The sequence below is a fragment of the Oncorhynchus keta genome, chromosome 33, assembly GCF_023373465.1.
Source record: "Oncorhynchus keta strain PuntledgeMale-10-30-2019 chromosome 33, Oket_V2, whole genome shotgun sequence".
Taxonomy (NCBI): Eukaryota; Metazoa; Chordata; class Actinopteri; order Salmoniformes; family Salmonidae; genus Oncorhynchus; species Oncorhynchus keta.
In genome coordinates, this window is record NC_068453.1 from 11,419,758 (window position 1) to 11,439,198 (window position 19,441).

Sequence of the window (19,441 nt, forward strand, 5' to 3'; positions counted from 1 at the left end):
CTGCTCCCTAACTCTACTGATAAATACTACATGTACAACGGTTCCCTCACCTCCCCGCCCTGCTCTGAGACGGTGGAGTGGATCGTCTTCAAACACACCGTGCCCATCTCTGAGACACAGGTGAGTGTCACACACAAACATAAACGTGGGGGTACACACACACACACACACACACACACGTGATGATGTCATACAGTGAGGCAGTGTCGCGATGATGTCATACAGTGAGACAGCTTCCCAAGTGTGAGGAACAGAGAAGAGCAGGAGAACAGGGGTGTGTGTGTGTGTGTGTGTGTGTGTGTGTGTGTGTGTGTGTGTGTGTGTGTGTGTGTGTGTGTGTGTGTGTGTGTGTGTGTGTGTGTGTGTGTGTGTGTGTGTGTGTGTGTGTGTGTGTGCTGGCAAAACGCGAAGTGACGTGGGCATCAATACTCAGTGGGCACAGATCTCAGCCTCTCAAAGACACCACGAAAATAGAGCCGCAGTCTCCCTGATTTCTGCCATGACAATCCTTTAAACCCTCCACTATCAGACCTTACACACACACACACACACACACTCACACACACACACACACACACACAAAATATCTATATTTCACTACAGCAGCAGTAGCAGTAGGAGCGGGAAGACACTACAGAGACAACAACTCCCCCTCCACAGGGGAGGACCTTCCCACTTCCCCTCCACTTCCTGCTCGTTTTAGGAAGGGAGAAGTAAGGTAGCGGCAGAAACAAGCTGATGACTCTTAACCATTTAAAGGTCGTAGTGCTACTTTGGGGAAGCACACAAGACATAAAATGAATGCACATCTCACATCTCTCTCTCAATTTCTTTCTCTCTCATCTCTCTCTCTCTCTCTCTCTCAGTTTCTCTCTCTCTCAGTTTCTCTCTCCCTCTCTCTCAATGTCTTTCTCTCTCTCAATTCAATTCAAGGGGCTTTATTGGCATGGGAAACATATGTTAACATTGCCAAAGCACGTGAATATACAAAAGTGAAATAAACGATTAAAAATGAACAGTAAACATTACACTCCCAGAAGTTCCTAAAGAGTAAGGACATTACAAATGTCATATTATGTCTCTCTCCCTCTCAGTTGGAGGTGTTCTGTGAGGTGATGACCATGCAGCAGGCAGGCTATGTGATGCTGATGGACTACCTGCAGAATAACTTCAGGGAGCAGCAGCAGCTGTTCTTGGGCCAGGTCTTCTCCTCCTACACTGGAACAGAGGAGGTCCTCACTCCCAGTATGTATCCGTAACTCTGAACCCTGAACCTGAGCCTCTGACCCCTGACCCTCACACTTCTTCTACACAGGCACAGTCGAGGTCTTCACCCCCAGTTCGTACCTGTAGGCTATACCCTGAACCCTAACCTCTAACCCTAGACCACTAATCCTCACCCTCACCTTACACTGGCAAAGAAGGAGGTCCTCACTCCTAGCATGTACCCTTAACCTATAACCCCTGACCTCTAAACCTTTACGTTTAACCCCTAACTCTAACTGATCTTCATCTTTTTCTCACACAGGGACAGAGGATGTTCTCTTTTATAGTATGTACCTGTTTTACTTTAATGACTGACCCCTGACCCTTATCTACCCACTGACCCCAACACCTGACCCCTAACCTTTAGCACCCACCCTAACTACCAGATGCTGACCCTACTCCTGGCTCCTCTCTTCTCCCATACGTGACCTTTGTAAAACCATAGCATGATGATTCAGACACACTCACACTGAGCTGTACTGTAACACTAACAGGCCATAACGTGAAGTAGGAACTAGCGCCAAAAAGCCCCCGGTCTTGTAACCAGTCACATAGGGAAGATCTCAATGGCAGACTCCTCGTTCCTCATCTCCTTCTCAAAACCCATTGGATGAGAAAGCCAGAGGTCCTGCCCCTGGGACCTTCTCCTCCAATGGGTTTTGAGAACGGAGAGCAGGACGCGAGGAGTCTGCAATTGAGATTCTCCTATATTTTCAGTGTTTCGTGATGTTTTAGAGCATACTCCCAAGGTCTTTCGAGTGCAGCTCATCAAAAGCCCTCTCCCTCCCTCTCTCTCTTTCTCACTCTTTCTCACCCAAATAAGCACTCTGGGTTGCTAGGAAACCTGACTTTGTAATTCCCCCTCTTTCAGTGGAGCAATTTATTTAACATTTTCTCTTTTTGGAAATTGAAATATGTCTGTTCATAAATGCTAAATGCTAAAAGAATGGATATCTATCCCCTTTCCATATCTATATCCAAAATGTCTCCCTTCACCTCTTCCTTTCCCTCTTCTAGTGTTGCTCTAAGAGAGACATCGTTGTCTACCTACACGTTTTCCTTAGGAAAGCTCAATCCCAATATCCCATCGTCCCCCGTGGGAATATGTCCATTTTTAGCAATCTGACAACGTTGATAACCAGACACAAACATACATATGTTATCATCAGAGATTATATTGGACGTAATCTAACCTAATTTTTCTGTCTTCTCCAGTGTGCAGCTCGGCGCCTCAGAACATGCAGGCGGATGCCCAGAACGACACTACCATCATGGTGATGTGGGAGCGCCCCCGTGTGGTGTATGACACCACCATCGACTGGTACTCTGTCACATACCAGCGGCTGCAGGACCAGAACCAGCCCAAACACGAGTACCGCACCGACGGTGACCAGGACGTGGTAAAACACCTGTCTACTTATCCAGCCACTGTTACATACCTGTCAGTGCTTCAAGGAACACTACTTGTCTGTCTGTGGGTCATCTCTGTCTCTCTCCTTCACTCGTTCTCTCGCTCTCTCTCGCTTGTTCTCTTATGATTATTTTCTGAATGACTGTAAGATGTAAATAGTGTGTTGTTCCTGGAGACTGTTGCCATAGTGATAACCCCAAAAATACCTGTAATCCATCTGGCCAGAGGTGTACACGATACAATATCAATACAGCTGTGATTGTTTTTGTTGTGTGCAATGGTTTGTATTCACCTGACCTAATGTGCCTTCTCACACAAATCGATAGCATTGCATGTTAATCAGAAATCAATCTCATCTGTTAAATAGGGTGAAAGAAAGCTGAGACAAGTAACTGACTGTCGCTACAGTGATTGGCTGACTTATTGATGAGTGCGATTGGCTGATGCATTGATGAGTTGACTGACATGTTACGGATCACTCACCCTCTCTCAGGGGGCCATCATCCCCGGTCTCCTGTCCAACAGCAGCTATGTGGTCCAGGTGGTAGCTGTCTGCACCAATGGCCTGACGGGACGCTGGAGTGACCAGATTATAGTGGACATGCCTCAGGAGGACCCGGGTGAGACCAGCTATAATCTCAGCACCCACAACCAAACGTTTTAGTGTTCAGGCTGTCGTGAGAGATCAGATTCTAAAGATGAATCTGTGTCCATCGTTAGCCTATTCCACTGAGATTCATATGAGAGAGTAAAGAACTTAGGTTAACAGACTTGAAAGTAAGTACGGAAGTTATCAAAATAGCATCATGATAACAGTTGTCTAATATATATATATATATATATATATATATATATATATATATATATATATATATATATATATATATATATATACCCATTCTCTTTTCTCCAGAGATTGAGTCTGATCCAGGCAATACAGAACCTGAGGATATATTGGAACAAGTAGACCAGAACCCAGTAGAAGAGAGCAGAACCAGAGAGGATCGCCAGCAGATTTTCCCTGACCAGCCCTCCACCACTGCTGCCTCCCAAGTGAGCTCTGTGCCTGTACCACCAGGGACCAGAGATGACCAGAACCGGATCGACCAGAACCCTGTGAACCAGTCCAGGATGGACAAGCCCAAGAAGGACCAGACCAGGAAGGACAAGAAGAAGCAGCGTATCCCTCCGCACCGCCCCTTCACCAGCGCCGCCTCCAACGGCAAGAACGCCACCTGGGTCACCATGGTGACCGACCAGCCAGGCTTTCTGATTCCCGTCTCCCGGACGACCAGCCCGCCTTCTGTCCGCCGGCAAATCACAGAGGAGGCCTCATTGACGTGGTCGCCTCAGCAGATCCGGAACCAAAACCGTGGTTCCGCTGCCCAGAAACCTGACGTTTCCGGTATCGGCCTGCTACCCCCAGAGAGTGATATGTACACCCCTCCGGTGGGGGGCATGGTGGTCACTGATGTTTACTACGAGGACGTTGTCAACACCACTGCCTTAGAGTTTACGACTACGCCATCTAAAACAACACTGAACAAAACACTGGATTATAGAGTTCTCAGTCCTGTTACTGCCAGACCTAAAGTCACAATGAAAGGAGAGGACAGGGGCTTGGTTTTGACCTCCAGGCGGCCTGATAACAGAGTTAGCACAGTGACAAGGGCCACCCCTTTTCAACAGACCCCGGTTTCTGTAACCTCAACCCCCTCTGTGCCCTGGATCAGACCCAGGACTTCAAGTCCCAGCAACTCCCTCTCACCGGCCTACGGCACTTCCACTACCTCAGGCCTCGTCAAGGTCTTACAGCTCACCACCCAGCCCATATTCACCGGTAAGAAACATATTACACATGACCTTTATGCCTTTGCCTCTCCTCCTGTTGCCAAAGCGTGGCACTGTATAGTGCACTCTTACATTGTTTGGTTGCGTGGTGGTTGTTTGATGGATGAATGATGGTTGTATAACGCGGTTGTTTGATGGTTGTATGATGGCTGTGTGACCTGTACCTCTCTGCTGCTGTGCTGTTGATAAGGATAGTGATATTGCCGCTTAGACCTACGATGGTGATGATGATGGTGGTGAAGGGACTGGCGCTCTACTGGCTGGTGGTGGTTACGCTGGTGATGTGCTGTAACAGTCCGGCTCTTTGTGTCTGTCTATAGTGATCTGCCCTTTTCAACTTCTCTCTCATCCTTTGGCTGCCCGGCGCTTCATACTGGTTCACACTGGTACTTCAGAGATCCATGTCTCCTACCGGTACCCAGCGGTGGTGGGTATTCCTCTGCCAGTCTGTCTTCCTTCCCCTGAATCATACAGATTCACATCTTATGTCTTCTTCTGGGACTCTTTACCCGCCTTGCTATGTGTGACCTGGTGGCTCCTCCCTGACTCCAGTCTGCCCTCTGGTGGCTGCTTTGTATAACCACTCAGACTCTGTGGTTCTTATGCTCCTCACTGGTGGTCTGGTGTGTTGTTAAGTATTCAGTTTAGTGCTTATTTTCACACTCAGTCTGACCAGACAGGCCTCTCTGTTCCAGTCAGTACCAGATTTCAGAAGGGGACTTGGGTTCAGCAGCCCACAGAACCTCTCAACTTCCCAGCCCCATACCCCTCTGTCTCCCACTCTGAAGAGGATTCTTCAAGGGGGCTACACCACCTTGCACCCTTCTCTCAGCCATTCAGAAGAGACACCAACCCTCTAGCTGTCTGTCACCCCCTCCGAATAAGACACAACCCTCTCCCCCTCTGTCTGCCCCTCTGAAGAGGACTCCAGGTCGGACAGACAGGCTGTGACCTCTCAGGTTGGACAGACAGACATCAGTGGGTCCGGCTCTGACCTCTACGGGGACGGGGTCACCCTAGGTCAGGGCTGGCCGAGAGGGGCAACACTTTCCCTTGAGACAGTTCACTCACACTGGCCTCAGCCATGGACGCAACAGAGGGAGAGACACAGGAAGAGAGCAGTGGTGACTTAGGGGGGCTTTCTTCCATCTTCTACGTTGAGAGTGAGACTGGTAGTGGTGTGTCCGAGGTGGACAGAGCAGGTGCCAATCTTCAGTGGTCTGTGGTGCTGGGGGAGGCTAGTGGGTCTGGAGATAGAGGTGGAGAGGTCCTAGTGGAGCTGCCCAGCGCTGGTCGTAGTTACTGGATATTGGAAACTGGAACACGCTGTCGTACATGTCGATCCAGAGCATCCCACGTGAAGATCTATGTGTCCCTGTTCTCCCTGACAGCAGGGCTGTGGAAGAGCTGAGGAAAGGTAACATACACTCAGGAATCTCCAATCGTGGTGACGGGTTAGGTGGTGTTATTTGGAGAGTAATATGAGATTTCCTTGCGTATGAGAGGAAATATGATTATGGTATTTGTACTCAATGATGTGGTAACAGATTTCCTACTGATTGAAATAAAGGATGTTTCTTTAATTTCAGGGTGTGTGCGTGTGCATACAATTCTGTAAATAGTAACCGATTCTTCCTCCCCCCCCCCCAGAGATCAGTAACAGCAGCCATGAGTCAAGGGTAGAAATGGTGGGAAGTGTTGCTGAGAGGGAGAAGAGGACAGTGGTCCCTCTGGCTGTGGTATCCACCCTCACCATTATCTGTCTCCTGGTCCTGGTGGGCATCCTCATCTACTGGAGGTACGATTAGCACACTGCACTGTTATCAGTTTTGTAATTTTATCAGTCATTTACTGTATAAACGGAATACAGTAGATTACTGTACAATCCACAGTAAAATACCGTGCATTTGTTTTACAGCACACTGTAAGACCTTTCTATAATTTCAAAACCTATGAAATGCACAGTAAAATACTGTAAATGTATTTTACAGTATTAATTATGGTGCATTCTGGTGAAATATTGTGTGAGAAGAATCTCTGGCTCATGGAGTTGATCAGGCTGTTGATTGTGGCCTGTGGAATGTTGTCCGACTCCTTCTCCCATGGCTGTGCGTAGATACTGGATATTGGCGGAAACTGGAACATGCTGTCGTACATGGCGATCCAGAGCATCCCAAACATGCTGGGATGTTGAGGCGTCAGCGTAGCCTAGTGGTTAGATCGTTGGACTAGTAACCGGAAGGTTGCGAGTTCGAACCCCCGAGCTGACAAGGTACAAATCTGTCGTTCTGCCCCTGAACAGGCAGTTAACCCACTGTTCCCAGGCCGTCATTGAAAATAAGAATATGTTCTTAACTGACTTGCCTGGTTAAATAAAGATAAAATAAAAATGCTCAATGGGTGACATGTCTGGTGATTATGCAGGCCATGGAATAACTGGGACATTTTCAGCTTCCAAGAATCGTGTACAGATCCTTGTGACATGGAATCATGTATTATTATGCTGAAACGTGAGGTGATGGCGGCGGATGCATGGCACGACAATGGGCCTCAGGATCTCGTCACAGCATCTGTGCAATTAAATTTTCATTGATGAAATGCAATTGTGTTCGTTGTCCATAGCTTATTCCTTCCCCTACCTAACCCCTCCACCACCCCCCCTCTTCGGAGGACAAATATCTTAGCTGTAAAAAAAGAAAAATTTAATTAAATATTTTTCTACATATATATTTAACATACAGTGCCTTGCGAAAGTATTCGGCCCCCTTGAACTTTGCGACCTTTTGCCACATTTCAGGCTTCAAACATAAAGATATAAAACTGTATTTTTTTGTGAAGAATCAACAACAAGTGGGACACAATCATGAAGTGGAACGACATTTATTGGATATTTCAAACTTTTTTAACAAATCAAAAACTGAAAAATTTCTTAATAACCTACTGGAGAACCATTTTGGGTTTAAGTATAACTTATGTATGAGTGACGCTTTTAGTGAGAGGTTTAAAGCTTTAATATTTAATAATTTTAGCCCCCCAAACTCATTCATTATATAAATAGGCACATTTAATTTTGTCTGGCTTAGCATTCCAAATAAAATGAAATAGTTTTTGCTCATATGATTTAAAAATGAATGATCTGGAGGAGGCAATGCCAAGAGTAAGTAAGTAAACTGTGATAGGACCAAAAGAGTTCATCAATGTGATTATTCCATAAAGAGACAACTATTTACCTCTCCATGGTTGCAGAATCTTATCTATTATCTTATCTTATCTAATACTTTCTATTTAAATTAATTGTGGTAAGATCATTTATATTTTTTGAGATGTGAATACCAAGTATGTCTACTTCGCCATCCGCCCATTTTATTGGTAAACTACAAGGTAGTGTAAACATTGTCTTTTTTAACAATCCAATACATTCAATCCCCGGGACCACCCATACGTAGAATGTATGCACACATGACTGTAAGTCGCTTTGGATAAAAGCGTCAGCTAAATGGCATATATTATTATTATTATAATATGGTAGACTTGTCATAATTAGGTTTTAATCCAGAGGCTGGAAAAGTAATCAAGTTCTTCAATGAGACTGAGCAGGGATCCAGATTGCGGATTTAAGAAAAAAGTTATCAGCATACATTGACACTTTTTATTTATCCCCTGGATTTCTAACCCCTTGATGTTCTTGTTGGATCTAATTGTAATAGCAGCATTTCAATGGCCATAATAAATAGATATGGAGACAACGGACAGCCTTGTTTTACTCCTCTTAAAAGCTCAATACTTTCTGAGAAGTAACCATTGTTTACCATTTTATATCTGGGGTTGCTGTACATAACTTTAACCCATTGTATAAGAGATTCACCAAAATTAAAGTATTCCAGGCATTTATATATCAATTATAATCATACTTTATCAAACGCCTTTTCAAAATCTGCTATGAAGACCAGACCTGGTATCTTCAATGTTTCATAATGTTCAATTGTTTCAAGTAATTGTCGTATATTATGTCCAATATATTGTCCAGGTAAAAAACCTGTCTTTTCAGGATGAACATTATCTGGTATAACCTTTTTTATTCTAAATGCTATGCATTTCGCCGGGATTTTCACATCACACCATTGAAGTGTTAGATGCCTCCAGTTTTTAAATGGACTGGATCTTTATACTTACCACCTGGTTCCTGTTTTAGTAGTAATGAAATCAGACCTTCTTGTTGAGTACCTGAAAGTTTACCACTTGTATAAGAGTAATAAAACATGCTAATAATGGATCTTTGAGTACATCAAAAAAGGTCTGATATACCTCTACTGGTATACCGTCAAGCCCTGGTGTTTTTCCAGACTGAAAATATTTTATTGCCTCAAAAAGTTCCTCTTCTCTAAGTTGGCCTTCACACCAGTCTTTCTGTAAATTTGTTAATTATACATTATTATTATTATTAAAATAAATCCTTACAGGTAACATCTTTCAGTGGAAATAGAGGAGACTGGAAAGTAAACATGTTTAAAATATTTTGCTTCCCCTTTCAAAATATAATTTGTTGAATCAGGGATTACTCCATCATGTGTAACGAGTTTCTGTAAAATCTGTTTGGTAGAATTTCTGTGGTGAAGATTCAAGAAAAATTACGTGTATTTCTCAGCATTTTCCATCCAATTCGCTTTATTTTTGTAATAGATTACACTTAATCGTTCTTGAATAAGTACCTCCATTTCTATTTGTTTTTCCTCTAACCTAATTCGTGCCTCTATAGTACAGTTTCCATTACCATCTACCTGCGCTGTTATCATCTACTTCCTACATTTCCTTTATTAGTCTAATCTCTTTAGACGGCTAGCTTGATTAAGCCTCCTCCGTGTATATCTCACTAGGTCAGGGTTTTGCAACCTCCATATATCCACTAGTTCTAAAGTATTCATGATCTTTGTGATCTCCTTAAGTGCTTGAGGGTAATAGTTCGTAGAATTATTTCCTTTACGATCCATTGAGGTACGTAAAACCATATAATAATCTCACCCAATAATAAACTATTATTTTGTTACTTGTGAACTCACTAGATTATATAAACTCAGCAAATAAATAAACACCCCCCTGTCAACTGCGTTTATTTTCAGCAAACTTAACATGTGTAAATATTTGTATGAACATAACAAGAATCAAAAACTGGGACATAAACTGAACAAGTTCCACAGACATGTGACTGACAGAAATTGAATAATGTGTCCCTGAACAAAGGGGGCGGGGTCAAAATCTAAAGTAACAATCAGTATCTGGTGTGGCCACCAGCTGCATTAAGTACTGCAGTGCATCTCCTCCTCATGGACTGCACCAAATTTGTCAGTTCTTGCTGTGAGATATTACCCCACTCTTCCACCAAGGCACCTGCAAGTTCCCGGACATTTCTGGGGAGGGAATGGCCCTAGCCCTCCGATCCAACAGGTCCCAGATGTGCTCAATGGGATTGAGATTCAGGCTCTTCGCTGGCCGTGGCAGAACACTGACATTCCTGTCTTGCAGGAAATCACGCACAGAATGAGCAGTATGGCTGGTGGCATTGTCATGCTGGAGGGTCATGCCTGGTGAGACAAAACCGTGACTTGTCAGTGAAGAGCACTTGTTGCCAGTCCTATCTAGCAACGGTAGGTTTGTGCCGGTGATGTCTGGTGAGGACCTGCCCTACAACAAACCTACAAGCTCTCAGTCCAGCCTCTCTCAGCCTAATGCGGACAGTCTGAGCACTGATGGAGGGATTGTGCGTTCCTGGTGTAACTTAGGAAGTTGTTGTTGCCATCCTGTACCTGTCCCGCAGATGTGATGTTCATATGTACTGATCCTGTGCAGGTGTTGTTCCACGTGGTCTGCCACTGCGAGGATGATCAGCTGTCCGTCCTGTCTCCCTGTAGCGCTGTCTTAGGCGTCTCACAGTACGGACTTTGCCATTCATTGCCCTGGCCACATCTGCAGTCCTCATGCCTCCTTGTAGCATGCCTAAGGCACATTCACGCAGATGAGCAGGGACCCTGGGCATCTTTCTTTTGGTGTTTTTCAGAGTCAGTAGAAAGGCCTCTTTAGTGTCCTAAGTTTTCATAACTGTGACCTTAATTGCCTCCCATCTATAAGCTGTTAGTGCCTTAACAACCGTTCCACAGGTGCATGTTCATTCATTGTTTATGGTTCATTGAACAAGCATGGGAAACAGTGTTTAAAACCTTTACAGTGACGATCTGTGGATTTTTACTAATTATCTTTGAAAGACAGGGTCCTGAAAAAGGGATGTTTATATATTTTTGAAAAAATATGGATCATTATTTGGCCCATACAGATTAATTAGCCAGATATGTTTTTGGTCCAATAGAATATTTAAAATAATCCATCTTCCTTGCAGATCTGTCTGCACAATCGGATCAACATTTGTATTAATTAATATAATCACCCCTTTTCAGTTTATTTGATCATGACAAAAATATATTTCTCCCTCCCAGTCCTTTTTCCACCCAACCTCATCTATATTTATAGAATTAGTTTCCTGTAAACAGTATATATTACATTCTCTCTTATAGCCATGTAAAAATGTATCTTTTTTTATTATCTGCGAAGCCATTACAATTATAACTTGCTATACTTATTTCCCCACTTACCATAACGATACCCAAGTTTCAATTATACGTACCACAACCAATGTTTGTAAACTTACCATTAAAAAGCATCATGATGATTACGTCCATATAGCTGTACCATAATGATTTGAACTGTTAAGCATACTGTAGCTGCAACTTCATAAACCTCCAATTGTCCTAATATTCCACCGACTAACCCCCCTCCCCCCTCCCCATACCATCAGACCATCTCCCTGACTCATGGCACACCTTTGCGTCCTAAGGCAAACCCTTGGCCAGAGGGAAATATGGGCAGTCCCATGATAACATAATTATCTATCAGGATGCTTAAACTAGGATAGGGGGCAGCATTCAGAATTTTGGATGAAAAGCATGCCCAAAGTAAACTGCCTGCTACTCAGGCCCAGATGCTAGGATATGCATATAGTAGATTTGGATAGAAAACACTCTAAAGTTTCCAAAACTGTTAAAATAATGTCTGAGTATAACATAATTAATATGGCAGGTGAGGAGGAAAATCAGGAGGCAGGAGGAAAATCCATTCAGGAAGTGCTATTATTTTGAAATGCCTGTTTTTCCATTGAAAGCCTATCCACCATACAAAGACTTATGACCTAGTTCACGATCTCTATGGCTTCCACTACATGTGGCTACTCTTTAGGCATTGTTTCAGGCTTTTACTCTGAGAAATTAGGGAGAAACAGCACTTTCAATGAGAGGACAGTGGACATTTCCAGACATGAGTGTGACTGGGAGCGCGCCTTTCTTGTTTCTCCTTTTCTATTGAAGAAGTTATTGTCCGGTTGGAATATGATCGATTATTTATGACAAAAACAACCTGGGGATTGATTATAAACATCGTTTGACATGTTTCTACAAACTTTTATTGTGCTTTTTTCATTTTTCGTCTGTCTGCTGTGACCGCACTTTGTTCCAATGGATTACTGAACAAAACACATCAACAAAACGGAGGTTTTTGGACATAGAGGGACATTATCAAACAAAACAAACATTGTGTAACATGGAGTCTTCGGAGTGCTACCATATGAAGATCATCAAAGGTAAGTGATTAATTTTATCGTTATTTCTGACTTTTGTTACTCGTCTACTTGGCTGGTTACTGTTTGTAATTTGTCTGCTGGCCGCTGTTCTCAGATAATCGCATGGTTTGCTTTCGCCATAAAGTATTTTTAAAATCTGACACCGTGGTTGGATTAACAAGAAGTTCATCTTTAAACCGATGTATAATACTTGTATGTTTCATTAATTTTTATAATGATTATTTCTGGTTTTGAATTTGGCGCTCTGTAATTTCACTGGATGTTGGCCAGGTGGGACGGTAGCGTCCCACACCCCCTAGAGAGGTTAATCACTTTGTCCCAGTGTTAACCAGCCCACACACACACTAGAAACAACAACCCTGTTGACAATACCTAATCCATCCATTTGCCGGTGTGTATCGGAAGAATAATCATCCTTTACATGTTTTATATTGAGAATAATTGTTTTAATGTAAAGGGGTATTGCCAATTATTTCAGGATCGTATAGGCCTATTCCAATAGAGAACCTATGCGGGTTTTTAAATGATATAATCCTTTATCCTAGCCCTATAACACATCTATTCTTATTCATTAAGTTTTATGTTAAAAGCGAATCATTCCGATTCACATCGGCGAACAAGGGCCACACGATATAACATATTTTAAGTCATAATATACCCGACCTCTACAATTAGGACATATCATATTAAACAAACAAAAAACTGTCTTAGTATTTCTAATGACCAATCTTCAAATGAAATACTTTTTATTTTTAAATCATAAAAAGAGGTCAGCCTTACCCATCCTCGTCTTCCCCTAAATCAAAATCTGATATTACGTCCATATAGTCCAAAACTCCATTTTGCCTAAATAGAAAGCCTGTAAGTTCATCATACCCATTCTGCATTACCATAAATCCAACCTTATTTTAAGTCCACATGGTCCACGGTTCCATAATGCATGAATAAAAACAAAAGAAGTCGCTCATGCAACAAACAAAAAACAAATGTGAAAAAAAACAATGAATCCATATTTGTACTGTGTAATGCGGTGCAAATATGTATCGGGGACTACTTCCATAGGAGGTAGCTGTCACTCACAGCCACGTTGTAATCATCAAGTCCTTGAACATTTGATTATTTACATATCATTTATCGACCACTAGACGAACATTCTGCTTCTCTGCTCGGAGTCTTTTGAACTTGGGGTGCAGGGTACGTCATCTCTCCACTATTTCACGAATAGTTAATTAATAAAGAATGGGGTTTTCAATTACCTATCCTGTTGTAACAAGGCGACTTTCATTTCTGTAGTGGGTTAGCATAGCTACGATCGGACGGGGCCGTCCATCTACTCTGCTACCAAAACGGTGAGCTCTTTGAAAATCAATTGTTTCCACCGGGATCGTTTCATGAACACCTTGACTTTTTCCTCCCTAGACTGATAGTTTTCATCATCCTTTATTCCCAGTATAACAGTATTATTTCTCATACTTCTGCACTTTAGATCATGTAATTCGGCTTTCATTGTCTTATTATCATACCGTAGCCTCTCTGCAGTGTCTTTATTTTCCGCTCTTATTTTTTCCCATTTTATTACTGTAATCCATTCCGGGTTTAAAGGCCTCAACCTCCCCCGGTAGGCCAGGCAATAGATCCATTTTTTTTAGCTGCTCTCTCATGCTTGTAAGCATTGCTCTATCTTCTGGAGACACAGTAATACAAACGTCCCCCTCCAATGTTAGGTTTGGAATTTTAGACGGCCGCTTTCCTCCTGTTCGCATCGATACATCCGTTGCTTTTTCGAGCACATCAAAATGCTGATCAATGAATAGTTCCAGATTCTCTATAATATCCAGAATGTTTGTTTCGTAGTTATCAGCTAATCCTACATTTTTGTGGTTAATTCATGGGACAAACTGTGGCTGTTAAGTCATCACCTCTTCTTGTTGTTATCAGCGAAAAAAAACTTGCCCACATGACGCCATACACGTGGTCTGCTGTTGTGAGGTGGGTTGGAAGTACTGTAGAATTCCATAACGTTGGAGGCGATTTATGGTAGAGAAATTAACATTCGATTCTCTGGTAACAGCTCTGGTGGACATTCCTGCAGTCGCCCTCAAAACCTGAGACATCTGTGGCATGGTGTTGTGTGACGAAACTGCACATTTTCGAGTGGCTTTTTATTGTCCCCAGCACAAGATGCACCTGTGTAATGACCATGCTGTTTAATCAGCTTCTTGACATGCCACACCTGTCAGGTGAATGGATTATCTTGGCAAAGGAGAAATGCTCACTAACAGGGATATAAACACATTGAGATAAATATTTTTTTGTGCATATGAAAAATGTCTGTGATCTTTCATTTCAGTTCATGAAACATTGGACCAACACATGTGTTTATATTTTTGTTCAGTGTATCTATAGGGAACAGATTGGATTAGAAGCAGGTCTTTCAATGGCTGAATATGTACTCATGTCTATTTGATTAGTTTTGCCCTGTAATCACGGCCAGTTTGGAAGCCTTTGATTAGGCCTCTAGAAGTGAAAGTGATATGAAACAACTAGTATTAATTCATATGCAAATGCCTACAGCCAACCTGCTTGCTCTCATCCCTTGTAATCACAGTAAAATACTGTAGTTTTGTAATAGTTGAATAGTACAACGGACTATGTTTCATTGCTCTGTCATCAAGTTACTGTAAATATCTCAGTATTGTATTGGCACTATCCAGAGATATATCATAAGAAATCTTGTTGTAATTGCAAGTAATGGAGAAGCTTTTTACTTGCTATGACTGAGAATTGTTTATCAACCTTGGTTGAATACACCAACTGTAAGTTGCTAAGGACAAGAGCACCTGCTAAATTACCTAAATGTAAAAAGGAAAACTTGCAAAGAATACTGGGTAATATGTCACTGCATGGGTAATTACAATATACTGTAATTAGATTACAGTCATATTTTTTGGTACTGTAAAATTAATTACTGTTAAATGTATTACAGTAGCTGTACTCTAAAATAAATGACAGTAACTTACTGGCTAATTTCTGCCAGCAAGTTACTGCACATTTTACAGCAAATGCTTTACAGTGTGTGTTCAGATAGAAATGTATTGTGTAGAGCAGGTATGATTGTCTGCCCTGTAGAATTGGGAGTCGTGTCAGCTTTATTCATTATATTTCTATTTGCAACGTTTGTTTAACAGAAACTGCTTCCAGACGGTTGACTTCTTCACCGAAGACACCGCCTCACCCAAAGTCATCTCTGCTCTGTCTTCACCTCTGCTGCCCGCCACAGGTAACACTCACACACACTCACACACACACACCACACACATCGTCCTTTCATTCATTCCTGTCTGTGTTTCCAGAAGAGCACGAGGCGCTGTCAGTGAAGCAGTTTGTGAAGCACGTGGCAGAGCTCCACCAGACCAAAACCTTCTCCAAGGATTTTGAGGTGAGAGAGACATCAGCCTGATACTACTGTATGTATGATATATACCGCTCTTAATGCTCCCCAGCAGTATTAACATCACCTAGGCACGGTGTGGTAGTCATGGTTAAGATTTGACCCTCACTGCTTCCTAAAGCTATTCCTTTCTAATCAATAAAAGTGTATGTTTGTTCAGAGTATAACCTAACTCAACACTACTGGTAAGTGAGGCATCCTGTGAAAGGTGGCACTGTCTGAAACAGAAACGTTTGTAAATTGGTTAGAGCAACATTTTAGTCTCTGTCTGTAGATGTTACTATGTGTATTAGATGTCCCTATCTGTCTCAGTGTAACTGTTGTGGTTGTGGGTTAGCATGTTGAGGGTGTACTGTATGTTTGGGTGTGAGGGACTACATTACACTGCCTCTGTAGGTAACCTTACTCTAATACACCCTGTACATAGCTATAGATACACAGAGTTTGGAAAAAACTTTTAGACATTTTAATTGATGCCATGTTCACACCACCCATTCCGAGACAACGTTCCAATGGAATGTTTGGTGTCAACATGGCATACAGTTTGCAAAACTGGGTGCATCAGTAGGTGACCCTGTCAATAGGCATGCCCACTACCTCCAGACAAATACATACACAGAGAGCTGTTCCTCGTGTCTCTGTATCTGCACTGACTGGTCACTGTGTGTCGCCCAACCCCTCATCGCTGTGCCTTCTGCATTCTCACCCCCTCCTCCCCACCACCCTTCCACCTCCCATTCTCACCCTCTCCTCCCCACCACCCTTCCACCTCCCATTCTCACCCCCCCATTAGATTGTGACAGAGTGTTATGAGGTAAGACTCCCTTTGTGTTAGATTAGATATGCACACAGTATCAAAGATGTTATCCTGATTCATCAGGACTTCCTGATTCTTTGACCTTTGACCTCAGAATCAGGAAGACCTTTTCTCTTTATCCTATCATTGGAATTGACTGATAGTGTTTTCTTTGTTGCATGGATCACATCTCTGAGTAGCTGTACTGTCTGCTGTCATGTATTTGAGTGCTTTCTTGTTTGTTGCGTTCTTGCATGCTACCTTCTATTTGATAATTGGACTTGCGTGTTGGGGACCGGCCAGGTTGTGTGTGTTGGTTCGTAATGGCTCTGTGTGTTTGTGTGTGTGTGTGTGTGTGTGTGTGTGTGTGTGTGTGTGTGTGTGTGTGTGTGTGTGTGTGTGTGTGTGTGTGTGTGTGTGTGTGTGTGTGTGTGTGTGTGTGTGTGTATTGGTCATTCATTGTTCAGGGTTGTGTGACTGAGTGCCTGTGTGTGTTTCTCTGACAGGAGGTGCAGTCATGCACGGTGGAGATGGGCATCACTACTGACATCTCCAACCACCCAGACAACAAGAACAAGAACCGATACATCAACATCATGGCCTGTACGTCACACACACTAACTAAAAATACACACACACACACACACTGACACACACTGACACACACAGACATACACATACACACTATGCATTAACCCTCTTTGTTGTTCTAGATGACCACAGCAGAGTCAAACTGCTGGAGGAGGGAGAAGGTGGAGACTACATCAATGCTAACTTTGTTGATGTAAGTAGCTCCTCTCCTTATCATTCTTATCTATTTCAACTAGTGAACATGTACGTACGCTATGTAAAGAGGACTGGTATAGAAATACAGACTAGGGGTAGTATGGAAGATTGACTGGATGATTGGTTGATTGATTGATCTGTGTGTGTGTGTTCCTGTCAGGGTTTTGAGCGTACAAGGGCCTACATCGCAGCCCAGGGCCCCCTGAAGTCTGGCACAGAGGACTTCTGGAGGATGGTGTGGCAGGAGAATGTTGGAGTCATCGTCATGATCACCAACCTGTTGGAGAAGGGGCGGGTCAGTTAGTCACACAGATAGACTGCAGGGTGGGGCACTGTGTTGATGTGTCTTATTTTGACACAGTTTGAACAGAAAACATTGGTTCAACAGGGCAGAAAAATGGAACAAAACTCTGTTTGTGAAGTTTTTATCTGACTTTTATATGACTGTTTTGACCATTGCGTGACTGAGGCTCTCTCCCTATGTGATGTCAGAGGAAGTGTGACCAGTACTGGCCAATGGAGAACCAGGAGGAGTACGGTTATTTCCTGGTGACCCTAAAAGACACCAAGACCCTGGCCTACTATACCCGGAGAACCTTTACCGTCAGAGACACCTCACAAAAGGTACCTACCTGGACACACACACACACCTTGAAGAAGATGCACTGCAGTGCACAGAGCTTCTAGTCTGTTTGACCCTGCCGGCTGTGTGTTGTACCTACAGGCTTCCCAGAGGGGAGGCTGTGCTGAGAGGACGGTGGTCCAGTACCACTACACCCAGTGGCCTGACATGGGCGTGCCTGAATACACCCTGCCTGTCATCTCCTTCGTACGGGCCTCGTCCCAGGCCAGGACTCAGGACATGGGCCCTGTCCTTGTACACTGCAGGTGGGCTGGGTGTGTGTGGGAAGGGGGGGTTAATAGCAACCAGGGGGAAAGACTTGGCAAAAATATTGCTTGAGAAAGGTTTGAATAACAGTATGCAGATCCAATGGCTTTGTGCAGAAGGTGAATATCCAAGTATTCATTTCTGTAAAGGGAAGCGTTGTGTTGTGTGGGACTCTCTCACAAGTATGTTCTGTGTGTGTAGTGCTGGTGTGGGGAGGACAGGGACCTACATCGTGCTGGACAGTATGCTGCAACAGATCCAGGACCAGGGAACGGTCAACATACTGGGCTTCCTCAAACACGTCAGAACACAGAGGAACTACCTGGTACAGACGGAGGTAATGCACACACTTACAGGAGCAGCGTTTCCCAAACTCGGTCCCGGGGAACCCAAGGGGTGCACATTTAGGTTTTTGCACGAGCATTACACAGCCGATTCAACTAATCAAGTCATTATCCAGCCCTGGTGGAGGTGATGTGAGTGAGACGTCTCTCTCTGTGTTATGTCTCTCTGGTCCTCAGGAGCAGTATGTGTTTATCCACGATGCCCTGGTGGAGGTGATGTGAGTGAGACGTCTCTCTCTCTGTGTTGTATGTCTCTCTGGTCCACAGGAGCAGTATGTGTTTATCCACGATGCCCTGGTGGAGGTGATGTGAGTGAGACGTCTCTCTCTGTGTTATGTCTCTCTGGTCCTCAGGAGCAGTATGTGTTTATCCACAGCCCTGGTGGAGGTGATGTATGAGACGTCTCTCTCTGTGTTATGTCTCTGGTCCTCAGGAGCAGATGTCCCACGATGCCCTGGTGGAGGTGATGTGTTATGTGAGAGCGTCTGTGTCTGCTGTGGAGGTGATGTCTCTGGTCTCTCTGGTCCTCAGGAGCAGTATGTGTTTATCCACGATGTCCTGGTGGAGGTGATGTGAGTGAAACGTCTCTCTCTGTGTTATGTCTCTCTGGTCCTCAGGAGCAGTATGTGTTTATCCACGATGTCCTGGTGGAGTGGAGGTGTGTTTATGTGGTGGAGGTGAGTGAGACGTCTCTCTCTGTGTTATGTCTCTCTGGTCCTCAGGAGCAGTATGTGTTTATCCACGATGCCCTGGTGGAGGCCATCATCAGCAGGGACACTCTGGTGACCTCTGACCTGGTCCACTCCTACGTCACGGACCTGCTGACCACTGGGCCCTCCGGGAGGACCCGCATGGAGAGACAGTTTAAGGTCAGAACACACACACACACACACACAGAGTGGAACCCTACAACCTAGTGTGCTACTTTCTGGGCCCTGACTTGGGACCTGCTCAAACACATTGAGG

General features: G+C 43.7%; 1 protein-coding gene across 3 annotated transcripts in view; it reads left to right on the forward strand.

Annotated features, from left to right (window-relative positions):
- Positions 1-19,441, forward strand: part of ptprz1b (protein tyrosine phosphatase receptor type Z1b) — a 55,293-nt gene that overhangs the window by 26,337 nt on the left and 9,515 nt on the right. Inside the window, exons 7-22 of one of the 3 annotated variants that reach the window (XM_052491899.1) lie at positions 1-120; positions 1,095-1,245; positions 2,482-2,666; positions 3,171-3,297; positions 3,756-4,517; positions 6,179-6,326; positions 15,398-15,489; positions 15,563-15,648; positions 16,454-16,474; positions 16,963-17,059; positions 17,170-17,240; positions 17,403-17,537; positions 17,735-17,866; positions 17,967-18,130; positions 18,333-18,468; positions 19,198-19,344. The exon at positions 1-120 is cut by the window's left edge and continues 38 nt beyond it. In XM_052491899.1, coding sequence (XP_052347859.1) covers positions 1-120; positions 1,095-1,245; positions 2,482-2,666; positions 3,171-3,297; positions 3,756-4,517; positions 6,179-6,326; positions 15,398-15,489; positions 15,563-15,648; positions 16,454-16,474; positions 16,963-17,059; positions 17,170-17,240; positions 17,403-17,537; positions 17,735-17,866; positions 17,967-18,130; positions 18,333-18,468; positions 19,198-19,344 — 2,574 coding nt within the window. Of the gene's footprint in view, positions 121-1,094; positions 1,246-2,481; positions 2,667-3,170; positions 3,298-3,590; positions 4,518-6,178; positions 6,327-15,397; positions 15,490-15,562; positions 15,649-16,453; positions 16,475-16,962; positions 17,060-17,169; positions 17,241-17,402; positions 17,538-17,734; positions 17,867-17,966; positions 18,131-18,332; positions 18,469-19,197; positions 19,345-19,441 lie in introns of all 3 variants that reach the window. The other 2 variants (XM_052491897.1, XM_052491898.1) reach the window with 2 other exon arrangements.